Source organism: Haemaphysalis longicornis, unplaced genomic scaffold, assembly GCF_048455015.1.
Source record: "Haemaphysalis longicornis isolate Haplotype H1 unplaced genomic scaffold, Haemaphysalis longicornis Haplotype H1 scaffold_14, whole genome shotgun sequence".
Lineage (NCBI taxonomy): Eukaryota > Metazoa > Arthropoda > Arachnida > Ixodida > Ixodidae > Haemaphysalis > Haemaphysalis longicornis.
The window spans coordinates 27,307,697-27,334,581 of NW_027526245.1; the positions used below are offsets into that span (position 1 = coordinate 27,307,697).

Genomic DNA, 26,885 nt, shown 5'->3' on the forward strand with positions numbered 1-26,885 from the left:
GGGGCTCCCGTGACGTGGCCGACGCGCTGGCTGCGGTTGGTGCGCGCTGCTACACCGTGTGTACACGTCATGGTTTTGGGACTTCCCGGGCGCGCGGCGATAGCGAAGACTAAACTTTCTTGGTGAAGAACTTGCCCGATCAAGGAGTGCTCAGAACTCAAAAAGCTGATAGCGAAGCAGAACCAACAGATTAAGACGCAAAATCAGCAGATTAAGGCGCTAATAGAACGCATGGAGGCATTAGATAAATCAGGGAACACAAAGGACAGCGCTAAACGCAAAATAGCTAAAAAAGACACCCATCCGGAATCGCCGCCGGTGGTGGCCATGGACGCCGAAAGAACGGAACCAAGCCCGCCGAGGCTACCGCAAACAGAACCCACGATGAAAACGGTCATGGACATGCTATCACAAATCACTAACCAGTTAACCCAAACCAACGGCCATGTATCCCAAATAGCCAATCAGGTGGGAGGGCTCACCGAACAGATGGGGAATGTGACGACGAGGATTGACAACCTCGAGGCCAAGTATAATCAAATGTCGGCCAGGATGACGGCCTTCGACGCAAAGATCAAGCATGCAACCTTAGTCAAGAAGAAACCGCTCAAGGATACGCTACACAGCAGGCCACACCTAGGGAATAATCTCGCGAACGAAGAACACAGCCAAGATGAAGAAGAGTAAACACGACCAGAATAGCACGACGATAATTTACCAATGGAATTGCAGAGGGATAAAAAACAAATTAGGGGAGCTCAGCCTACACATCGAAAATCTAGAACAGAAACCGGACGTCATAGCGCTACAAGAAACCAACGACAGACCCAAGCTCGCGGGGTACATTACCTACACGGACCCGAGCGAAAAGAGCACGGCCATCCTAGTCCGCAGTAACACAGCCGCAACACAACACGTAACCGCCCAACGCGGATGCGAGCACGTGCTGATCGAGATCCATAATAGGAGCATAGGCAACGAGAAGAATATTTTCGTACTCAATGCCTACTGCCGGTTATCGAGAAAAGATCCCGACTTCGATGGCACCCTTCTGGACTGCATCAAGGAAGCAAATACAAGACCGATACTAATGCTGGGGGACTTCAACGCTCCACACACACAATGAGGATACAAATTCCAATCAAAAAGGGGCAGACAACTAGCTAACGTAATACAACACAACCTGGTCATAATGAACGAGCCGGACACCCCCACCAGAATGGGTACGAGCACGTCGAGGGACACCACCCCGGACCTGTCCCTGTTGAGGGGGGATCTCGACTTAACCTGGCGAAACAAGGGGACGAATCTAGGATCGGACCACGATATTATATGCGTGACAATAAGACGACCCAATTTCAAAGCGAAACTAGGACAGGCAAGAATCACGGACTGGGATCGCCTCAGGAAGAGAATGGAAACCGAAGAAGAAGAACAAGGGGAAACGGAGTCCAGGTCCTACCAGGAGTGGGCAAAAAACATTTGGAGTGGGTGGACAAGTACACGCAAAAGATAGCTACCACAGTGCAAACCCCGTACGTGGACAGCAAACTAGTCCATATATGGGAGGCTAGGCACGGGTTAACCAGAAGATGGAAAAGGCAAAAACACAACAAGAAGTTGCGGAAACGCATACACGAACTTAACAGGCAGGCTGCGGAATACGCAACCCAGCTGTGCAGAGAAAACTGGATGCAGCTGTGCGACGGACTGCAAGGCACTCTGTCGACAAGAAAAACGTGGAACCTCCTCAGACACCTGATAGACCCCCTAAATGGCAAGAGCGCAAGCAACCGCAGCCTTACGCGTACGTTGAACAACTACAAGGGTGGCAGCGAGCAGCTAATCAAAGATTTTAAGACAAAATACCTAAAAACGGAAAAAAACGCCACGCCACTTCCCGAATACGAGGGAACGAGTAACGCTGACTTGGACGAACCATTCACCGATCAAGAGCTGACAGCGGCAATCGACGAAAGCAACCATGGCAGCGCACCGGGCAGAGACACCATAACCTACAAGATGCTCAATAACCTCAGCATCAAAAGCCGTCTCGAGCTCCTAGGACACATAAACAGTGCCTGGGAGACAGGAACGCTACCCAAGGAATGGAAAGAGGCGGAGATCAGGTTCCTACCAAAACCAGGGAAGACGCCGCACATAAACAACATGAGACCCATTTCCCTCACATCATGCGTGGGGAAGGTGGTAGAACGCATGGTCCTCAAAAGACTTCAGAGACATCTGGACATCACCGACCAGATGCCAACAACCATGTACGGGTTTCGAGAGCACCTGAGCACCCAGGATGTTCTCATACAACTAAGCGAACTGGTCATCAAGAAAGCAAAAAGTAAGACGCCCAGAGCGATACTAGCACTCGATTTGAAAGTGGCATTTGACAATGTCACCCACGAGAGCATACTTCGCAACCTACGCAAAACGGGATGCGGAGAAAGGACCTATAGGTATATCAAGGATTTTCTCACCAACAGGACGGCAATCATCAAAATCGGAGAGGAGAAGTCACAGCCGCTAGCGTTGGGAAACAGGGGCACCCCGCAAGGGTCAGTTGTCTCTCCCATGCTTTTTAACCTGGCCCTTCTCCCCCTTCCGGCCTTGCTGGAGACATAGAAGGGATAGACCATGCACTGTACGCAGATGATATCACCATATGGACATCGAAGGCGGGATCGGAGGGTTGGATAGAGGAGACTCTCCAAAAAGCAGCAGAAACGGTCCACGAATTTGCAAGATCATGCGGCCTAAGCTGCTCACCGCAGAAATCCGAGTTAGTGATAATAAAGCCAAGACAGAAAAAGGATGAAAAGAAAGAGATAAGAATCGTCATAGACAACACCAATATCAACCCGACACCCCAAGTCAGAATCCTAGGCCTGCTCATACAAGAAAATGGCAAGGCCGGAGCAGCGATACGCAGACTCAAGACCACATCAGAGCAGATCATGAACATGATCAGAAGAGTATCAAACAGAAGGGGACTGAAAGAAGTTGATGCCCTCAAGCTAGTTCAAGCCTTCGTGACATCAAGGATAGTATACTCAGCCCCATATCTCCAACTACTAAAGAGTAACAGGGAACAGCTTGACGCAATCATCAGGAAAGCCACAAAACTGGCCTTGGGCATCCCAGTCCACTCATCCACCGAGAAGCTCCTGGGAATGGGTAAGCACAACACAATAAGTGAACTGGTGGAAGCCCATCTGTCCAATCAAAGAGTCAGGCTCAGTCAAAGCAAAGCGGGAAGAGCCGTTCTAGCCAAGATAGGATGGCAGGAAGCTTATCACCAAATGAAGGGCCCCATACCCAAGAACTGGGCCGAAGTAATTGAAACCAAACCGCTACCCCGGAATATGAAACCGGACCGCAACGAGGGACGAAGAGGGGCCAGAGCGAAAGCCCTAGCCAAAACTCTGGAACAAGAAGACGGGATCTTGTATACGGACGCCTCGCTGCCCAAGTTTTCAACGAAAGCAACGATCGCCGTCACGAAACTAAACAAACTAGTCACGTGTGCATCCATTGCGTCACCCTCCCCCGAGGAGGCCGAAGAAGCAGCGATAGCCATTGCCCTAACTCAACCTGGCACAAAGAAGATAATCACGGACTCCCAGAAGGCTTACACAAACTTCAGGAAAGGATGGGTGTCTCTAGCGGCGCTGAGAATCCTCAAAAAGAAAACGCCTCCAAACCATAAGACAGAGCTAGTATGGGTACCGGCACACTCAGCGGTGGAGGGCAATGAATTTGCCCACCAACAGGCCCGAGAAATCAACCTCCGGGCTGAGGGGCCAGAGCAACAACCCATCACGAGCTACAAAGATATCTTAACTCATTACAGGGACGGCAGAAAACGCTTCCCCGAACCACACCGCTCCTTTAGTAGAACCCAGCAAGCCATTTATAGACGGATCCAAGCCGGATCCTTCCCGCATCCATACCTCCAGAACAAAATGTACCCAGAGAGACACAAAAAGGAATGCAACTTTTGCAAACAACCTGGCACACTCCGACATGTCATAGGAGAGTGCAATTTCTCGAAAACGTTCCCCCCGCTCCTCCCCCTACCCAATAATGCCCTTATCGAGCGATGGGAGATCTTGCTGTCCAGCCCCGCCTTGGAAGACCAGCAAGCACTGATCACCAGGGGCCTGGAGGCACGGAAGCATATGGTACCCGAGAAGAGGGAACTACCCCATCTAGCGCTTAAGCGCTACATGCTCAATAAAGTTGTTCCTCCTCCTCCTGGGCGAGCGCGTGCGCACGCTCACGCACGCGTCCAGGCCAGCAGCGGTGCGACAAGAATGGTGACGTCACGTGCGATTTCCTGCAATGGCGGCCGCTGGGCGTTCGCCGTTTAGTCGAAACCGAAACTGACACGAATAAACGACGGCGTAAATGACCGTCTAATGTGCCATTCTATGATTAGTGGACTAATACGCACAGATAGCAGCGAAAAAAAACGTAACATACAAATTTCGTGTCAGTACTCATTTAAGGTAAGAACAATAAAATAAAATCGAACGAGAAATTGGTACCCTCTCCGGCTCTCTTCCCGTTAGATCGCGTCACATCAGGCCCTAGGGAGTTTTAGCATACCGTTACCGTCTTCGCGTAACCGTTTACGGTTATTCCGGGAGTCAACTGCGCTTTCGCGAGCAGTTGCCGTGAACGGGAACTTACTCTCACAGGTTTCACCGTCACCATCGTGACGGTACTAGCAGTGTCTAAGGCGTGGTAGAATCGAGAGAAGAAATCTTTGTTGATGCTGTTTACCAAGTTATGGTTGTTAATTAATGCCCATCAAATCGTCACCCGACGAGATTTATCAGACTGGCAAGGAATACGGCCGCCCTATACTCGTGCTAAGCCTCGCCGGCGTCAAATAGTTCCGAGAAGTTTCTGAGTTCGCAGAGTGTTATTACGCCTCCGAAATTGTGCTGGGCGAGGACATGAAGGCGTAACTGTTACAACGTATTTTGCTCATTTTACACCGTAAAATGAGCGGAGCGGAGCGGAGCCGTATTTAGCGGAGCCGTAAATTCAGGTTTGTGTTATTTCATGTGAATTGTGCCCGGCATGTCGTCATCATGTTCTGTTTTTAAAGCTGCACGGGAAAGTTTCGTCTACCATTATTTTAAAAGAAAACGTATGTATTGTGGTGGTTGAATCTAAATAGTCCAAGATTAATGCTATCTTTCTGCTTCAAAATTTAACTATCTTCCTGCAAGATTAAGGTTTGTCTTACTGCTCTATCACGGTCGTTTCAAATCGGGCAGGAAAGTTATCTCAAGCTACCTTCGAGTTGTACAAACCACAGTTTGCAGTCCTTCGTTTCCTATTGGGCCCCTTTCAAACATTCCTTCTTCCCGTTGGCTATGGAAATGAGGATAAGATTACTGCGTGAGGCGTAAACGTGGGTTGTGCCCACTTTTTTGCTGACACACTCAAGGAACAATGAGCACACATGGATACTTAAATATAAACCATGTTTCTTATGTGGCTGCAGTATCTATTGCCTTCATATCAGTTGCGCATAAACTCCGGACGAAGTGTGTTTTTCCTCCTTTTTGTGCGGTCAGTTGAGCGACAGTTCATTTATTTTTTCATTTATACGCTCTGACAAATTTTAGCGCTTGTCTTGTGTTTTTTTTTGTGCCTCCTCCTGTATGTGCTTGACGAAAGCTCACAGTATCTATGAATAGATGAGTAATAAAATAAAACCTTACACTTTCACATAATAGTTCTGGAGAACCGAGTTTTCTGTCACTTGCTTTGGGAATAATTCGTTAGTTGTCGCTGTTTTCAAGACGGTGGTCCCTAAACCGGAACACGGAAAACACAAGCGGAGTGCTAAAGCGTGTATATCGTCGTTTTGACGGGTACACGGGAACTCCTGATTCCGGTAACACGGAAAACGGGAACGTGGGTATGTCAAAAGTATGCTATAGCTCCCTAATGTTGAAAAAGTATACCGATATTGTCAGTACTGAAGCTTTCCATGCGTTACGACAATGGAAGGAAGCTGTTATTCTTTATCGGCATTGAACCGGCACGACGTAGTTATTTTAGTCAGCAGTACTTCCAGGCCTCGTATTCCTGAATAATATCACACAGGATAATTTCTGCCGGGTTAAACATGGGCTCGATTATTTTCGAAGTCAGGCTCCTACCGCGCTAGGGTACCAAGTATGATATGCTCAAGGCGTCCCTCATTAGGAAGCTCGGATGGCCATTACATGACACCAGCAAGGCTTAATATGTGAGCAGCGCAAACTGTCCCTGACCTGAGTTTACCCTACTAAGCGCCACAAAAATAAATCATGACGCCTATTACACGACACCGGCTCCACAAGATGCATTAGAGTAGTTTTTAATTCTTAACGAAGCGTGTCGGGCCGCGTCGAAAAGCGTTTTCTCGTTGCCGTTTAACCTGTTCCGCAATTCCGACTGGCCCCACAAAACGGCCGGAGCTAATTCGCCAGTAAATTTGTCGCGCCAGCGCGGCGGGCCAACAGATAGTCATTCTGTTTTGCTATTTTTCTTTCCTTTTTTCCCCGTGCATCTGCGCTGTCTGCTTCGAGGCCGATACTGTTACGGAAACGGCTCCACACGTGGCCGGCTTCCGACGACAAACTGCGGGCGCAATGGGTCCACGAATAATAGGGCGTCGTTAACGCAAACTGGGGCCCTACTTCAGCCGCAGTCCATCGTTTGCGCCGCAAATGTCGCGCCATGCTGCGAAGCGGCGGCTGCTCTCGTTAGGTCGCCCTTCTTTGAACGACCGTTGTGTTTCTTCATCTGCCCGCACGTGGCGCCGTGTCCTTGACATTTCAGCTGCTACGAAAATTCCGCAAATACGAAAGCGCATCCTGCCGACCAACTGACCCTTCGTTTTTATCGCTTTAGTAGCGGAGTTCGCTGTCGCAAAGCACGCGTAACTCAAAACTGGAGTAATAGAAGCCACAACTGCGCGATAAACAAGGTTAAATGAAGGATTTCACCTTGGATACGACACACTCGCGTTTCAGTGGTCTCGTATCATTTAGAGGTCAAGATGTGAGTGAGTGAGTGAGTGAGTGAGTGAGTGAGTGAGTGAGTGAGTGAGTGAGTGAGTGAGTGAGTGAGTGAGTGAGTGAGTGCGTGAGTGAGTGAGTGAGTGAGTGAGTGAGTGAGTGAGTGAGTGAGTGAGTGAGTGAGTGAGTGAGTGAGTGAGTGAGTGATGATTGATTGTACACTCTAATCCTGGTAACCCATGATGTAACTACTAAACGGAATTAACCTATAGAATAAAGGTTACAATAAAGCTTATGTCATATTTTTTTTATCCCAGTCGATTTAGAATGTTGGAGGCGTGAAGTTAAAAGCGATGCAAGAGTTACAACCGCGATTTATAGGTTACTTCAACAAAATGTGACTTGTAACATTTACGTTGTAACATATAAAACGACCGGTAACCTATAAGAGATGCTTGTCGCGCCATCTCCCCTGGTAACCTGTGATTTCTCCGTTGCAGGACGGGATATAGAGAAATGGCGGACCCCGCAGGCCCGGTGGCTGCGTTTTCGCGCCACTCGAGCCTTTTTACCGCTGTGATACACCTACGATGAAGCGAGGATTGCTGCTACAAGGCTTGTTTGTCGGCGTGAGTCGCGGAGGCTGTGGCGAGCCCGTTTATGACTGGCAGCGCTACACGACCCGTTTTTCTACGACCAGCATCAAGTTCGCATGTTGGACCAATTCCCCGGCACCAGTGAAAGCGAACTCGGTGAGTATATTCCCGTAACAGTTTCCGTGTTTTAATTGGATGTATCTTTTCGCTGGGGGCTTTTCAATTTGAAATTGCAGCATTCCAGAGGGATTTTGATTACCTGACTGGTTGCTTCGCTGGATGTTTTCTGTTGTCCGCGGCAGAAATTGAATTAAATGTCGGGCTTGCGTACCGTTGCGTCAGATTAGAGCGGACGATCGGGCAATCCCGCACATTGTAACAGGTAGCGGCGCTCATATTTTCTGTGCTGTTTGCGCGCCTTCGTCATGTGTTGAGCGTTTTGTTTACGCTGTTGGCTGCATCGGGCGCACTTCACGAGTTACTGGCCCAGGTACTTGTCAGGTTTGAACAACTGTTTGAATAACTGTTTGAATAACTGATTTTGTTCCCCAAACGCTTATATTATCGCGCTATTCTGTGGGTATTATCATTCGTTTCGGCCGTCGGGGAATCTTCATTTTTCTAGCTGTATATCTTCAGAATGGTGTCTAGTTTATTGGACTTGTAGAAATACATACAGTTAAACACAAGGTGTGTTCTGCAGAAACGTAGTCCACTAAATCCTTCCCCAAATATCTAAACTCTTTTTTGTCCAGCACCAGCCTCTTTTTTTGCGAAAGTTTGCCGTACGGCATAATAAAAACTTTTCATACGTACATTTTTGTCATTTTCTTTCCTTGAGTGGGCAAATTTGGTGTTAGTCATTTTGAGACAGCGGGCCATTTTCACCATGTTAGTGGATTCATTATTCTCATTTTCCCAAATCAGTCGTTTATTTATTCGCGTGGCATTTCAGGGCAAATTGTTGTTTCGCGTCATCCTAGTGTAATGCAGTAAAGCGACTTTACAGAATGGCGGTGTGTATGAGCCAGCATGCAGGCTGTTTGATTGTTTTTTTATGATAGAAATTGTGACGAATTCGGTTACAGGATGGGCTGGCCAAGTAAAAATGGGTGCTGCGGCCTCATCGGTTCCTGGCTGTTTGAAAAGCGTGGTTGCATCTGGCTACCTATGCTATGACTTACGAGCACTACTGTTTTCCTTGCAGGCAGGGTTGCTTGTGCTGACTACCAGGACTCCTCTGCGTATGACACCAGTTGAAATGAAGTCTGATTTCAGTGGAAACAACGGTATCAAAATGAAAAAAAAATTCCCTCGCACTTCCCCGAGGGGGAGAGTGTGTAAGTGCGAATGCACGGTTGTTGATTGCGCGATTACGGTGGATATCGTGATCTTGGAGTGGAGAGGAGGCGCCCAACACCCGCAGTCACTGAGCGGAGAGAGGAGGAGGAGAGTAGCGCCCGCCGTTACGGCGAGGGCTACACGAGCGCCCTCACGCGTCGGAATGCGGAGCGCCCGCTACGCGAGCGAGAGCTCTCCCGCCCGAAGTGGAGAGGAGGCGCCAACACCCGCAGTCACTGAGCGGAGAGAGGAGGAAGAGAGTAGCGCGCGCCAAAACCTCCTTGCGCGCGCCCATCTCCCCCCGTTGCTAGGGAAGACGAGGAGGAAGACGAGGAGCGCGCGCACCCGCAGCTGTTGCTATGCGGACGACGGCGGCGGACGATTCAGGCTCGCTTAAGAAGTGCATTCGCACTTAAAACGGTATCAAAATAACTAAAACACATTCATTAAAATATTCTCTGTAAAGATGGCAACCAGGCCTGCACAGACAAAAGTATGATTCAATTCTAAAATTCGAGGCCTTTCTTCAAGTGTTATGGTGTTATATTTCGTATCTTATTTTGCCTCATGTTTAGCGCCTCTTTCTGTCAGTTCGTTACTGCATGTAGGTTATGAATTGACATAATGATGTCCTCAGCGTGGAGCTTTGTAGTTTTTGAGCAACTCTAGCTATTCAATAAGACGGGTAGTTTTGCAGAGCCAACAAGAAAAAGAGCTCTTTTTCAAACACAGCTCTTAGAACGAAAAAAGCTCTTTAATAAAGCTCCAGTTGTCAGTGAGTGCTTGTGTTGTGTTCGTTTCTTCGTCTTGTCAAGTTTGCGGTGTTCTTTCATTATGAATATATGCCAACTGCCGAGCTGCCAAACCTGTTGCATTTTAACCCAAATAACCTTTCGGGTCATTACAGGTACAGACCTCCTGGAAATGCCACTTGAAGATCGGTGCAAGTTCTTGATGGATCCACTCCCACAACACATCTGAATGAAGAAAAAATGTAAGTTGGCGATTCCGTTTTACTGATAGCCGAGGAAGAAACCACCTATAAGAACACTTTATAGAAATGAAAAACTTCTCGGCTTCCACACGGGATCCTTGTTCAAATGAGACTGCAAATACGAAGGGGGGGAGGGGGATATTTAGGTACAGCGAAAAATGTGACGCAGAGGGCGTCAGAATCGTGAAAGCACGTTTCCTGGGTTCAGTGCAACGTTCGCTCTGTTGCGTGTACTACTGATTCCACATGAAGCCGCGGAAATATTTTTGTTTTCTTTTTTGCAAATGTATGTGCGGCACCCCAGTTTATCTCGTAGCCCAAATTTTCTGCCTGTTCTGGGTGAGCATGCAGAAACATTGCACGAGATCAACTGCAACACGGCAAGATTAAAACTCTGGAGGGTTAGCCGGTGTGACTACAGTGGCTTCAGTTGTTCTGAACAATGCGGCCAAATTACTCTGTGTAACGATTACAGAGGTGATGTGAAAGTATTTGAAAGGCCGTAAATCACTCCATCTCTGGTGTCGCCTTTTATTAAATTTGCTGGTCTGCGTCTTCATTTCCGTGCAACATATTTTTTGAACTTCACATGCCTGTGGTTCGGCGTGAGGGGCTTATTATGGTTGCACTGGAATATGTTCTTTTTCTGAAATTTTCTGTAGGTGGCTCTTCAAGGTGGGGAAATCCAAGTGACGGCCCCTCACTTATACACCTCCATGTACAAGTTAGTCAGATGACCTCGGGAAATCTTCAGTGTGCCATGATTTTATGCCTGCTTGTGTACTACGTAAATTGCGAAGGTTATCTCTTTGAATTTTCGCAAGTGCCTTTTTTCATGCAGGATATTTAGATCCTATTGACAGTTTGTCCAAAAGACAGATTGCAATCGGCCTAAAAACTTGTTAGTGCTGCATAAAAAAAGATAGCTTGGCGTAGGAAACACAACTCAGGTGGAATTGCAAAGACGAACCTAAGAGGGAAATGTAAAGATGAATTCGTAGAGGCGAATGAACTGCGAGTGTAATATTACAGACTCTGAGTGACACGGAGAATGTAGTGAATATAGCCATAAACACTGCTTTGTATGAAACAGTCATTTTGTAATAAACCTTCTTTCTACTTTCCCACATTCTGCGTTTTTTCGTGCGGAACCATGACGATAACGCTGTACTGGGAATCTGCACATCTGACAACCTTGTCATAAATATAGCTCAAATTCAAATTCGTCAAAATTGTTCTGTGGCAGTATACAAACAATTTGAAATACTTTGCGCACATCAGTGCAAACATTGAGGTAAAGAATCTGTATATTTGGCCATGTTTTTAAGCTATTCATGCAACATTTATTAAATTGGTTTAATCAATATATATGAATGAACCGAAGTTTACCTCGAAATCTAAAGCAATATAGGAAACGTCTAATACTCATTAAGGGACGATAATAACATTGGGGTGGTTCACAGCTTTGCTTTTTAATAATTAACCCACAGGTACTTTATAATATTAAACGTGAATGTTCAAAACTATTGATGCCAAACTTCTGGAAATGTGCTCCTGTTAATAGTACAAACATGTGTGCATGTACTGCAATTCTTTATTGGTAATCATGACCTAAGCTGCCACACAAAAATTTTTGGCTTAAGGCTATGTTATCACAACTTCGCCGTCTTTTAGAAGAATGCTATCAAGTGCATGTTTTCCACTAAAGCTTGGTTTCACTAAAGCTTAATGTTGTTTAACTCAAGCTCAAATTCATGCCCATAATTTACTAACAGAACTATCATGCATGTTTGATGCTCGTTTCCTAAACGGCACAAAGCTGATGTAAACATTCATTTAGTTATGCCGGTTCATAAGACTTAAGCGTTGCAAATACTCGCGAAGATTTTTGAGTGACAACCTGGGTAACGATTATCGAACACGTAAAGCAATGCACGTATATTAAGAGAACATTTTTAAGCTTTCTGGCACCGTAATTTCAGAAATTATAAAAGCAACTCCTTTTAGCCACAGCCGTGTGGCCGGCAGTTTATTGAAGGGACGAAGAAAACACACCCGAGGTTTTCCGAATTTATGGACGGCGCAATGGAGAGCATGGCCGCACTTATGGTCTTCCACTAACGCAATGTTTGTTCACCACGCGGGGAAGGTGCCTTTGGTATCTCGCCACAGCGGCGCCGGCGAAAGGGCGCGTGGCACGTAACATGAGCGCTTCCAGGTGTGTGGCCTTGGACGGCCGTAGATGTCACTTATATAAAGGTATACATGCTGAAAGCAGCAAAGTAACTTATAACTAAGTAACCCTTACGTGTATACGTATGTAAAGGTTACAAAGATATAGGTTACTTTTGTACCTTATAAATTGTAGGTTACAAAAATTCTAAAATGTGCACCTCTATTAAGGGTTACCCAGCTTAGAGTGTAGGGTTTAACGTGCAGACGCAACAAAGGAGATGAGGTGCGATGGTGTGGAGTGCTCCGGATTAATTTTGGCCGCATGGGGATCTTTAACGTGCGCCGAAATATCGTACACACGGGCGTGTTTGCTTTTCGCCTCCATCAGAAAAGCGGCTACCGCAGCCGGGAATCGAACTCGCGACCTCGTGCTCAGCAGCGTAACGCCTTAGCCACTGAATTACCGCAGCGGTTGAGTGAGTGAGTGAGTGAGTGAGTGAGTGAGTGAGTGAGTGAGTGAGTGAGTGAGTGAGTGAGTGAGTGAGTGAGTGAGTGAGTGAGTGAGTGAGTGAGTGAGTGAGTGAGTGAGTGCGGCCACTTTTATTTCAGCAAGCCTTTGGCTCTGATGATTGGGCGTGGCGAAGGGCCTCCTCTGAAGTCTGGGATGCTCTGGTCCTCGTTGGCTAAATGCAAAGTTTGGGAAATACCTGTTTTTATTTCCTTTGTAACTCTAAGCATTTTGAAGCACTAAACGTAAATACTACTGAATTGTGACTTCTAATTTCGTAAGTTGTTGCTTTTTTTAATATTTCATGGTAATTCAAAGTTTAAAGTAGCCCGCTCACCTCAGTCCATACATTCTACCTTCCAATTTCCAATTAATCTTCTCTGATCCTTTCGTCACATGAACTAACCAACATTCCAGAAAACCAGCGGTGTGCACTGTGATCCCGCTGCATCGTTTTCACTTCCATGTAATTCCTTTTTGGAGACACACCCTTCTTTGGACGCACAAGCAGCGAATTCCTTGTCGCAAATTCAAGGTTATGCCTAGTACACTGAAAACTGTCAACAGGCAGCGGGCAACTAGTTTGAGATGGGAATTACGACGGCAGTTCAATGAGGAATGCGATGAGGACCTGAACGAGGATTTCGACCAGCCGTCCAAAACTTAACCCTAACTTGGTATCGCTCAAAAATCCCCCACTTTCTTGGTCTAAATTGAATTGAAGGCAAGTCCTTAAGACCCCAGTGTTGCCAATCGCTTTTCCAGCTGCCTTTCTAGGTAACACTGGACTTCATGCTTGGGAAAGGATACTGTTGCTGATCGAAGACTTGGTTGAACTCTAGTAACGCTGACAACTGAACGAGTTGGTACCACGCGGCTAGTCGCGATTTTCTAGTCTTCACTCAATCTAAGTGTGCCGTCGGTAATAATCATCACAATGTCGGCGCTGCTCGCCCTCTTTACCCCAGACTTGAGATTATGCCTACTTGTCCATCTGTGCAGATTTATCTCGACTGGCTTTGAATGAAGGGCAGGGACGCCGCCGGCGTTTGTGGAAACTTTGCATGAAATCTTCGTTAGCTGCCTTAAAAGCCTCATCTGAGTCATGTGCCGCCTCTGCACGGCGCGTGTGCTTGCTGAAAACATGCTTACGGTTCTTCAATGCTCGTCATTTCTCTTTTGCGCGAATCTTCTGCGGACTTTTCAATCCTTTGTGTGCCGCCATCGTCATGTGTTAACCTAATCTTTTCGAATATATTAGGAGGGCGCAACTCGCTGACCAACTGCCATCACTAAAGCTAGCCTGTCGCCCGCATACGCCACTACTGCGGGCACGTGGGTGGGCTCCTCTCGTTACAAGAATGGGGATTCTTTTATCCTGCCTCACCGCAGCACGTGGCGCTGCGAGCAGTTTTCGTTCTTCACTTCATGCATCAAGGAGAAAGGTCTGACAGCATTGTTTAGCAGCATTATCGCTGACTTGGCACCAAATTGCCGTGGAATCTTAACAGAAATTCAAACTGAGTCTTCCCGTTGAAAATGGGGGCGCTTTCAGGTATTTCCTTCGTATCAAGCGAATTATCATGAACAATAGATTTGCAAGCTCTTTTGAGGGAACTGTCGTGCCCACAGTTAAGACATTTTTAATTCTTGAAGTTAGTTGAGAAGAGCTGAACAGAAGCGAGCGACGCGACAAGTAAGCGACGGCAGCCCTCGGCGGCAGTACCTATTTGTCGCTTGTCCTCTGCAAGCACTAGGTGTCTCAAGCCGTCACTTCCCAAAGTGGCTTCATGCGGTTAACGCTTTACGCTCGGTTGGGTCGCTCTTTGAAATCACGGCATAGAGAAGTCACATTGTAGGCTTATTTCAACTGGAATTCTAATTCTGCGGCTTCGGTTCCCATTCCTTGCGACTGATTTTGTTCTTTTTCGCACTCTTTAGTGTAGCACGCGCCCAGGTGATACGAGCTTGCTGCTCCTGTTTGTACAGACAGTCCGAACGTGCGCTTGCAGGCAGGCTCCGAGCCTGGCGCCAAATTGTATGTGCTTTGTAACGTGAAGTTTGGCTCCTGCAAGACATACTGCAGAAAGCACTTCCCGCAATCCGCAACAAAACATATATGCTACACTCTCGTGTCGATGACCGTCTTGAATTGGCACGTGCATCTGGGGCACCCAAGCACAATGGTAACGTCTGCCGATGATATCGCTTTGTTCTACACGGATACAAGTAGCATAAACGAGAGTATTGATATTTTAAAAACATTTTGTAAATAGAGCGGTAGTAGCGTTAACTGGGATAAGTGCCTTGGTTTTTGGCATGGTAAATGGCAATCGAAGCCCAGCGTATTTGCACTAATAAACTGGGTAGACACGCCCACGAAATACTTTGGCGTCCCGCTTGAAAATTATCGGGATAGTGACCCGTACTGGCGAAGGCAAGCAATCGAGATACGGGACAAAGCTTAAAAGCTTGGGGGAAAGCAACTATCCGTTTTTGCACGTGCTGCTGTTTGTAATTTGTTTTTCATTTACAAATTGTGGTACGTGATGCAGGTATTACACTGCGGGCGTGCCAATGTACAAAGATTGCACCGTGTTTTTGCCGTGTTTTTATGGGGTTCCACATGGGAGCGAACGAGTCGGACAGATCTGTTTCGTCGCGTCCGCTCCGGTGGACTTTCTTAGGTGCACTTATTCTTGCGCCAAGTAGTACACCGTTTCCTTTTTCTGAGATATGTACGCGACCCTTTATTGCGCACAGTGTGTCAGGTTCGTTTGGGTGCAGCACTGCCCGAATTGATTGTTTCCTGTTGTGTTTATGGTGGTGGAATCCATGGCTACCTACGTGAAGTTGTTGATGCCACAAGGTTTCTTGATTGATTGATTGTAGGGTTTTTAACGCGCCGACGCAACGCAGGCGATGAGGCGCGCCGTAGTGGAGGGCTCCGGATTAACACAAGGTTTCTTTGTGCCCGCTTCACCTTGGAATATTTATCTCATGTGCCAAGGAAGAAATTGTATAAGGATCTCGTGGATACGGTTTTGCCGATCCCACTGTACAGGTCCCTATACCGTGTGGGGCCGGGACAAGATGTTCTTCGGCGTGTAAAAAGAATGCCAGCTCCTGACTATGTTAAATCGTTTTTCTTTAAATTGCATGTCGGTGTACTACCTGTAAAAACGTGGATGATTGAGAAAGGTTTATTTGTGCCTTGGGGCCCTGATTGCTTCCCATGCAAAAAACCAGAGACCATCGAACACGTGTTCATAGATTGTTGGGACGGGGTCTTCCTATGGGACGTGTTACAGCGTACCTTAAAGAAAGATTTTCCTGTGGATAGTCATGGAATTCGGTTTTTAGCCATAGAAAATGAAGGGGATGTTCCATACGACTTCATAATGTTACTGGCCCTACATGGTATATGGAAGGCTCGCATGGCCCGTCGGTACAATGATGTCGATGCGAGGCCAGGGAGGGAATGCTTTTGCGAAAATGTCCGCTACATAGTAGAGGTGTTGAAAGCCGAGCCTAGTCCACCCGGGTGGCTGACTGTGCTGGAGAGTGTGGCGAGACTACCGCCTTTTTAAACCTTACACACTAGCAAGGTATGTGCTAGTGTTTTTTCACGTGGTGTAATTTTGTCGATGATTTGCATGTATGTATTGACCCAAACCAAGCAATAAAAAAAAAAAGAAGTCTGCGCCTGACTCGCTCTCGTCTTCGCGCGGACGCTGCAAACGAAACAGCCCGTCGATAATAATGGGATCTGCGTGAAGTGGAGGCCACGTGTGCACGTGCCCTCCTAGCTAGCTCTTTTTCGCTTCTCGAACAAGGCAGTCTTATCGAAGGAAGAATATCATGTCTGTCTGCGGCAGAGTTGCTACCCGCATGTCGCGTACTCTCCTTCGGTGGCAACGTTTGCCGACAACCACCTGTGGACGCGAGCAGGAAAAGCACATTGGTGCACATTTCACAAGTGCAGCAACGCGCCAGAGTGTTTGCACTGGCGCCCTCGGTGTGCGGCCTTATCATTGCTTGATTGTATTCATGCTAGCGTACAGCGCCGGAACCAGATTGTTCCGCGTACCCTCCTAATTTTCTCCGAGTCCTTCTCGGGCACTACTCAGGCATAACTCGCCGATAGACCAAGCTTCTATCTTCCGTTAGGTGGCCTTCATAGTACACTACACTGTCTCGTAGTGATTCTCGGCTGCAACGATGATCCCGTTCTCCTCGTGACATGCGATGCGTGCACTTTGTAGCAAATGGTAGGATGCCAGGCCATGCAGGGGCTATTCAAGACGGGTACGGTAGCTTGTTGATGGATTGATTGTAGGGTTTAACGCGCCGACGCAACGCAGGCGATGAGGCGCGCCGTAGTGGAGGGCTCCGGATTAAGTTGGACCACCTGGGGATCTTTAACGTGCGCCGCAATCTCGTACACACGGCCGTTTTTGCTTTTCGCCTCCATCAGAAAAGCGGCCGCCGCGGCCTAGAATCGAACCCGCGTCCTCGTGCCCAGCAGCGCGTCGCCTTAGCCACTGAGCCGCCGAGGCAGTTTACGGCAGTTAGTCCGGCCCTCGATGAAGAGCCGGCATTTAATCGCTGAAGCGTAGCTGGGGTGCACGACCGGCTTTATAGATACTTATAAAGCCTGTCATGCTTCGGTGTCGCTTCGCGTATCCGCAGTTATCTGTGTAAATAGGGGGTAAAAGAAGATGCTTGCCTAACGAAACTTTGCAACACTTCCGATAAACGCTTTCACTGTTTCTTTTCTTGTCTGGAAGCACTGCGAAAGGTGTAGCTATCGCCAACATGCAGCGGCACTGCGTGATTGGCTCGTTGCAGCATATACGCTTTTCGTTTCTTGTTTCCTTCTGTGGCTTTCTTTTTATAGTGGCAGTGGAATGAGTTCACTCTTGCAACTGAAGGAAAGCCGGCCAATAGCCGCTACAGCGCTGTACTGACGTCATTAGAGCGCTCAAAATACTCCAAGGCACAGAAAGAGGAAGAAAATCTTTTGTGCATTTTTCTAATTTATCTGATGGGCATGAAGGAGTACTTTTTTGTCTTTGACACTTGGTGACCTCCTTCCTAAGTACTGGATGTCTTTGTTGAGTACAATCTGACATCCTTTAATGTTCTTAATCCTTTAAAGTTCTTAATGTTTTAAAGAACTTGTGTACTTGAACATGTATTTTCGAGTTATCTTGGCATAGCAGATGCGCCTGTAGTTTGTTTGTGTTTTTCTATTTCTTTTTCACGCATGTGACGTCATTGCATTCTTCCTTTATATTTCCGCAAGCAATAAAATATTGCTCAGTTGATAGTCAGCGCTAGTGTCTGTGTCTTCTTCTTCGCTGTCCTCGTTTAAAGCGCTGTTTCCCCGTTGAATTATGAACAAACTAGCCCAAACCCAAACTTTATTTAGAGAGAAGTCGAGAAAACTGTTTCACGGTCCTTTTAACTACGTTGCCAAGTGACTGACGTTGTTGAGAGAAATATGAGACGCTTTTCAGTGACAGCTGTGGATAGTTGACTTTTTGGGGCGCATTTTTTATTGTAACTTTTAACATTTGATACAAAAAAACTTTGAACAACATTTTTGGTCCCATAGCCTGGCTGGCTAGTGTCGGGGCCAATGGTTAGACATACCGCTTGACTCAGCAAACGGTAGCCAGTAGCAAGCGGAACAGGTACAAATACATATACTAGATTACACAATGAATTTTTGGGGACAAAGTAAAGCGCAATTATTTATTAAACTACAGCACAATCCTGTTACATAAGACACTTCACGGCCGCAGAAAAGTTGTGTGCGGCTTTCACATCTTTGGTTTTATATCCGCTATTTTTGTTTATCCCGTGGCCGCATATTGCAACTGCTATGAAAGAGAATTTTACTACGGTGAGGGAAACCCTGCAACACTACACACGGTTTAGGTTTGCTGACGTTCTGCATTATCGTTTCTGTTTTTGATCTTTTTCTTCTTCCACTTTTTCGCTTCTTTTCCATGTTTTCTTTCAATTTTTGTTTTTGTGAATCTTCCCCGGTTTACATTCCTTTCTCGTCTTTCTGTTATTGTCTTTCTCCTTTTCTTCCTTTTTTTGTCGACTGCTTTTCTTTTTCCTTCTGTTCCTCCGCTCTTTCTTTCACCTTCTCGTTGTTTACTCACTTTCTTCGGTTTTTTTTTTCGCCTTTTCTCCTTTCCATTTCGTTCGGGTTGCGCACTCTAAACAATTTCTAACAATTTCGCCTTGAATTTAGAGCTTTGCGGCTACTGCTCGTTCGAGAAGTCTGACAAAACGGAATAGCGCGGTTCACAAGTTCGAAACAGTAGGGCTGTGCGCCTGCTTCAATAAAGAATGCGAAAAAAACAATCACAAGAGATAGAAACCTAAGCCACATATTAAAACACGACCTTAGTTATTCATAGCAACCTGGCCATGCTGCATAATTCCGCGTAACGAAACTGTTATTCCTTGTTTGTCTTCTTTAGTTCTTTTCGACGACACTGCACCGGCTGGCGCGCTAAAATTTATCCCAATTTCTCCGCTGTATTCGGATTTGTTCGGCCCTACGCCGTTGTTCCTTCGTCTTTGTTTCGGTCCGCAGAGCTCACTCTTTGGCATTTCACCCTGGGGGAAGGGCACACCTTCTGTGGGCTCGACGGTGTGCCTAAAGAGGGGATGTTTTAACGTGAAATTGTTACTCGATAGGCTGGCGAAAGCACGCACATGGCCTGTTGTCCAGCGAACGGGTGCCCACCAGCCTAGGTTGGAAGGCTCCTCACGAGAGCGCTCACCCCACTCACCAGTCATGAGTGAGTGGTGAGTGAGCCTTGCCATCGTTTTGCACTGGCGAGTGCGAGTGTGAGTGAGTGCGAGCCCCACAAGCTTTAATCCCTGCTTACCACTCGCAAGTGCCAGCGCCACTCCTGGTGAGCCCCACTCATCACTCACGAGTGCACTCGCGCTACTTTCGCCATTTGCGATGTGAGCGCCCCTATTGCGCTTGTACTCGCTCTTGGCTATTCTTCACAGGAGCCCCTCGCTGTGAGGCCTGTTAATGACGGGATTGTTTTTGCTTCGGAAACATGTCGTCACTGAGCTTCTGCTATGGGGCACCCTGCAATTATTCTGTTGATTTACGAATATGACTTGGGTGGCCTTCTGACGCCGTCATGCACTAATACTGTTGGGTTTCATGACTAGTGGAGGGTCTGCTGCACACACTCGCATATGCGAGAGGAGACGACGAGGGGTGAGCGCGAGCGCGAGTGAGTGCGAGTGGTCACGGCGAATGGCGGGCGTGAGTGGGTGCGAGGGGTGATGGCGAGTGGTGAGCGTGAGCGCGAGTGAGTGCGAGTGGTGGAGGGCGCATAGTGATCGTGAGTGTGAGTGAGTGCATGAGGAAGAATATATGTTTCTGCGTGAGTGTGAGTGGCGCCCACTTTTTCCGAGGTATGCCCGCCAGGATATCGTACGCAAAAAGCGTCCACAGCTGATAACTCTTTTGCTAACGCGTTCCACACCAGTCCACTCGTTTCATAGCACGCGTACGCAAGAAACAATTAAACAAAAAAAAATATTCAGCACGTTGTGTTCCATAGCATGGATGAGAAAAAACAAACACATAAAAGCACTTGGTGGCAGTGCTGCATTTGGTGCATCACAAAAAAATTACACCATCTTCCCGTATGTTAACCCTGAGTAGTATGCGAAGCAGCCATGGGTCGACTGAAGTTCCCATCAGTTTTTAATTCGTCGTTTCCGTTGACGCGTGCCTTCGTTGTATTAGTAGCTTCTTGACGTAGTTTGAATGAGTGAAGGACATAAGGCGCGTTCGGAGCACATGCTCCCGTCATGTTTTGTAGCGCAGAGGGAAGAGCGCCAATCGAAACCGGGCGCCGCCTATTTTTTTTTTTTTATAGTGGACTGCGCTGACGTCAGCCCAAACGCTGACGGGGCTCCAGAGACACGCATGCGCAGTAGAGTGCGGACGGCGGACAACGACAACGAGGGAGGGAGGGAAACAGCCCCGAGCATGAGAAAAGAACAGCAAGAAACACTCGAAGCACGTTCTATAACCATTGACTTAGACGGCGTGTCATAGCTTGGCTATAAGAAGAAAAAAAAGGTCCACATCCCGTTGTGCGAAATGGATGTCCAGCGCAGCACTTATGCACTACTTCATTTGCTGATAGATGGGCGGGGGGGGGGCGGGGGGAGGGGGGGGGGGCTATGAAATGTTCCTCGTCGTCTCGGCGGGGCGGGCTGCAAATACTGGGTCCTGACTAGCCTGTCGCATGCACTCGCCCTGAAATAAAGCCAACCCCCCTGCCGCCCCCCCCCCCCCGCCCTTTGGAGAGCAGCTGCAAATTTCCTAGTCTTTACCGGGAACTCACGAAGTGGGGGGTAGCGGGGGGGGGGGGGGCAATGTGCACAGGGGACTTATCAGCAATCATGCGGTTTCAATGCTTGTTTGGCGGTTTTTGAATACTGTTTTTTAAACGTTCTTTAATTTTTTTTGTAAATTTGAAACGATTTTTTTAAATAAGTGCGGTATGCCTGATAGCAAAGAAACCTTGCGCTGTGCTCTAGAGCTGCAAATTCTGGGTCCTGGCTGCCCTGACGCATGCGCTCGCCATCACGTGACGTCCCGCCTTTATGGGAAGAGCTGCAACCGTAATCTTTAACAGGAACACATAATTGAAGGGGGGGGGGTGCAATTGTTCGCACGTGCCTCATCATCCATAATGCTTGTTTTGTGTTTCTTAACGAATACTGAGCTCTTTGCTGTATGCCTGATTAGTCTAACGCTCTGCGTCTTAGGCAGAAACTGCTCGCTCTTGCCGGGGGTTTCTGTTTACGACACAAAATTTTCCGACCAACTACAGGCTAACAGCTTCCCTATATAACGAGCGTACATCAGAAATTTGGCCCGCAGTCTTGGTCGGCCTTGAGCTTCTATTACGTCAGTGCCGCAGCAGCATAGATAAAGATTCTGGAAAAAGCTACTACCCTGAGTCTGATATCGAGGTTCGTTCGTTCGTTCGTTCGTTCGTTCGTTCGTTTATTTATTTATTTATTTATTTATTTATTTATTTATTTATTTATTTATTTATTTATTTATTTATTTATTTATTTATTTATTTATTTATTTATTTATTTATTTATTTATTTATTTATTTATTTATTTATTTATTTATTTATTTATTTATTTATTTATTTATTTATTTATTTATTTATTTATTTATTTATTTATTTATTTATTTATTTATTTATTTATTTATTTATTTATTTATTTATTTATTTATTTATTTATTTATTTATTTATTTATTTATTTATTTATTTATTTATTTATTTATTTATTTATTTATTTATTTATTTATTTATTTATTTATTTATTTATTTATTTATTTATTTATTTATTTATTTATTTATTTATTTATTTATTTATTTATTTATTTATTTATTTATTTATTTATTTATTTATTTATTTATTTATTTATTTATTTATTTATTTATTTATTTATTTATTTATTTATTTATTTATTTATTTATTTATTTATTTATTTATTTATTTATTTATTTATTTATTTATTTATTTATTTATTTATTTATTTATTTATTTATTTATTTATTTATTTATTTATTTATTTATTTATTTATTTATTTATTTATTTATTTATTTATTTATTTATTTATTTATTTATTTATTTATTTATTTATTTATTTATTTATTTATTTATTTATTTATTTATTTATTTATTTATTTATTTATTTATTTATTTATTTATTTATTTATTTATTTATTTATTTATTTATTTATTTATTTATTTATTTATTTATTTATTTATTTATTTATTTATTTATTTATTTATTTATTTATTTATTTATTTATTTATTTATTTATTTATTTATTTATTTATTTATTTATTTATTTATTTATTTATTTATTTATTTATTTATTTATTTATTTATTTATTTATTTATTTATTTATTTAGCAATACTGCTGGCCCATCGTGGAGTCATAGCAGAGTGGGTGTACATGGTACTTCAAGAAAAGCAACAGTACAACACTGAATCCATAACACCCAACAATGCACTTCAAACAACATAGAAAAGGTTTGATATCCAAACAAAAGGAAACATTGCTAGTCAGATATAAATTTTTCAAATTACTCAATACTGGTTGTTTCAGTAATTTTACTGTCGAGTTCATTCCATTCTTTGGCAGTGCGCGGAAGAAAAGAATACTTGAAAACTTTATTTTTGGGCTGGAAAGGAACTACAGTGTGCTTGTGACGTTGTCTGGTAGAATAACGGGAAGAGAAGTCTAAGTTTTCGGCTGTGGTGGTGTTTTGTCGACCATTAAAAATGTTAAAAGACGAACAACAAACGGGCAATTCTATCCCTTTCTGAACTGTAGGCTACATCGCTTTCGATGCATCCTACAACATAGATTTTGCCGATGCAAACTACATAGTCGACATTTCCAGACGAATAAGCCGCAAACCTAGCTAAAAGAAACACTTTCCACAAAAAATATGCTTAAACATCCTATGCAACGTTTTTATTTCGTACTTCAGTGAACATATCGTGCTCGATAGTATTTGATGTGTACAGCTGAACAAGACCGGCAGTCGTAGGGTAAGGGCAATTTCCTTTAACCAGGTTCCCAACGCTTCGGCACGGCGGTAGGGGTTCAAAAACTTATCCGGAAGTACCTGCGGTTCTCACTGCACAGGTGTCATGCCCACTTTGCCATTTTATGTGCTTGTAAGCCACCCTGAGGAAGCTTCTGGAAGAAGTGTGGCTCGATTTACGATGAAACCGCCGCAGCTGTTAAACCCGTTGCCGTCGATTAGTGCTCCCTTCGCCCAAAATCATCCTTTTTTTGTGCAATAATGAAGGCGCTTGCACGCACAAATGAGCCTGTTGTTGGAACTACTTTGACCGAATTCAAGCCTTCCCTGGGAACCTTTTCCCGTGTGCATAGGCAAGCTTCACATAAAATCAAAACTCCTCGACGTAAAGCTAAAACTCCTCGACGTAAAGCTATTGGAATGTTTAATTGAAAGGAAATGCTTGAAAGTAAACAAGGCCAGTCGAGCAGGCAGATATTGGAGCAGTATGGTTTACTGGAGTACGTTGAAGTTCGCACAGCCGAGAAGCGGGTCTACACTGAACCGTATACGTTAGTAACACACCGGTAACACACGCACTGACTGGAAGGGTCGGTATTTATTGGTACGACCACTGAAGTTTGTGCGCGCAGTCGCAAATTGCAATGCCATGTCACGGCTTAAGTGTAGCCCCACCTCACAGAGCCCGCCGTCCCTAGACAGCAATTTCGGCACGCTGGCTTCATTGTCACCGGCTGCTATGGGCAGGCCGCTGTTTATACAGCCGGCTGTGTATTGCATTTCAGACAGGATGCTAACAACGCCAGTTGTGCATGCTGCCGTTGCGAACAGCGACCCAACCGAGTATAAAGCGATAACTACATTAACCGGTTGTCCAGGAAAATAAACGAAACTCCATCCGTAATAATTGAGTCTCATGAACCAATTTCACAGTTTCACCGAGGGAAAACACGCACCTGGCTTAAAACAGGCAGGCATTTTGATTACCACGGATTATGATAAAGCAGCGGTTCGGAGGTGCAATGTGCGCTTGTTCACCTGTGACGACGGTAAATTTACGCGCATCATATTGTGCGTGCGCGTATATGTCAGTAGTGTCTCCACTTAAATTAGCTGGTGCAAGTAAGGGAGTGCGCTCGTGCGTCAGTTTTGCCGACATTCGGACTTTTTAAGCATCCGTAGTCGTGTAGCAGGAAGCTACACAATGAAGAATGGGATGGGGACACTTTGCACCCTTTCTCCAACCGCGAGAGGATGTTTGCACCCCCACAAATTGGTTTCTGTTTGGGATGAAGAACGTTGTTACTTTCGATGTAAGATGACTAAATTAAGACATGTGAAACTGCTCTAGCTACCACGGAAGTGTCGCGTTTGCCAGAGTTCCACGATTTTAGGAAGCATGTACTTGGCGTAACCTGAAGAACGGAAACACAGGAAAATGTGAAAGGGTCGCCCGACGAGACATAATTGCCTGACTGAAAGTCCTACTCTGGCCGGTCCAAGACAACGAATCGGCTATGCTACGACTAGGGGTCGGCTATGCTACGACTAGGGACTATGTTACGACTAGGGGCGAAATACGAGGGTGAAATTATTGGTACGTATAGTAGGCCTTTGGAATTATGTAAATAATAAATACGGGGAACGTTTACCGCGGAAAAAGTGGGAGAAAAGGCTTCTCCTCGACAATGGGCAGGCACTAAGCGGCAACGTAGACGGAGCCCTAAGCTTTACATTGTGCGAACGACATGGGACCGAGCGTGGTGGACTACATACTGTTCTGTTGGGGTGCGGATGCTTGGCAGCCAACGCTAAGTGGCGATGGTGACGATCCAGAGGCTTAGTTTGGTGCTTACCAAGCTTTCAGCGTTAGTATTTCTTTTGTTTTCACTATCCTTGCGAAAACAAGTGAAGGTGTGTGGAAGACATAACAACTCATAGGGATTGCTCAGATGAGACCAGCAGCTTCGAAAAAAATGAAGCAAGCTGACACTAACGCGTGCGACTTGAAGGTAGCGAAGCTGTATGCAACCTTCATGACCATCACCACGTTTTGAGTCCATGATTGCAGGCGATTTACTTCTACGCTGCTGCAGCAACGACCTTTAATCCATCATTGTTGCTATAAGTGTAAGCTTCCTTCATTTTTTTGGAAGTGATAATTATTGGACATCACCTTGGAGGGGCGTATGCTATTACCTGTCTTTCTCGTTCCGAGCACGTTCTCCCAGGATAACAGTGAACGCTGGAGTTTTATTTTGGCCGTCTTGGCCAATCTCCCAAGTGGGTATGCTTTTCAAGCAAACGTTCCCCGATGATGCTTAGCAGTCACCGCAAGGCACCCACGAGCGCTCGGCATTTCCTTGGTGTTTTTAACTGCGGACACGAAAAATTACGATTTGCAAAAGAGCTTCGCTCTGAGTAAAGAGTTAGAAACGCGGTTTAACCAAACAATGTTTTTTCACGGTGTTCCTTTTAATACCCCCCCCCCCCCCGTTACCCCACTGAGTGAAAACGAGCCACGAGGAGAGAGAAAGGGCGGCGCACCTGTTGCCGATAGACGTGCCTCCTGAGCAGGTCCTTGAAGGTCTGTCGCAGCGCGCGGCTCCTCACCCCGTAGACGTAGGCGTGCGCGCAGGGGCTCCAGCAGAGCAGCGCCGTGGTGGCCGATGCGAGCAGGGGCGGGCTTCTGCGGCCCGTCGAGGCCTCCCACAGGAGCAGGCCGAAGTGCGGCGCCGTCAGCAGGGCCAGCGAGGCCAGCAGCTGCGCCGTGGACAGCAGCGCGCTGCGGCCGCGGAACCGAGCCAGGTACCATGGGTTGCGCTGGTGCGTCACAGTCGCCTGGGCACGCAGCGTCACCTGCGCAGATAGCAGAAGAGGCGACATAGAGGAGGCTCCTTTGTACTCATGAAAGCATGTGGAAACAGGCTGACCTCCTTCTTCGTAAGACATAAGCAAGCAATCCGGCCTCCGTTCGTACTTCTATGGAATCGATCGGCTCAGAAGTCACAACACTGCAGCGCCATCATTGAGGACCGCGTCGTCAACGACCAGTAGTTATAGGCCTAATGCTAAAGTGCTGCCGTCTGTCGGAGCCAAAGCGAACGCGCCTTTTGATGGAATGTTAAAAGTTAGCGCCGGTCGCAGAAACGCATGCTACACGCGCGTTTTTTTTTTTTTTTTTCGGGCAGGTTCGCTACCCGCATCGTGATGTTTGATCCCACGTAATGACTCATGAGTGATGCGTGGACGGATCTGTGGTACAGTGTACTAGAAGAGAGACGTGTGTCGTTGACGGCCGATGAGGAAAGGTCCCTTTTGCGATGAAAATTTCTGCTGAAGAACTCCTGTTGTAAGCAGCTCCTCTGGCGGCGGCTGCTTACCAGTTCGTTCCTGAAGTTTTGTCTGTTAAATTAATTCTTCTTTATTGCCCCAAATAGACGTATGTTTTTATTTCCTTATATTAAGCCTTATCAATCCCGTCAAATAACTGTTTAGTTTTGTTTAAAAACTTGCAGGTGGCGCTAGCTGCAGCAGGAGTTCTCTGGGGAACGGCTGCGCTCCATATAATTTTTTC

The 26,885-nt window shown here is 45.9% G+C and overlaps 1 protein-coding gene across 1 annotated transcript in view; it reads right to left on the bottom strand.

Moving 5' to 3' along the window:
- Positions 1–26,885, bottom strand: part of LOC144165217 (uncharacterized) — a 270,867-nt gene that overhangs the window by 161,730 nt on the left and 82,252 nt on the right. Inside the window, exon 2 of the mRNA XM_077695333.1 lies at positions 25,856–26,167. Coding sequence (XP_077551459.1) covers positions 25,856–26,167 — 312 coding nt within the window. The remainder of the gene's footprint in view (positions 1–25,855; positions 26,168–26,885) is intronic.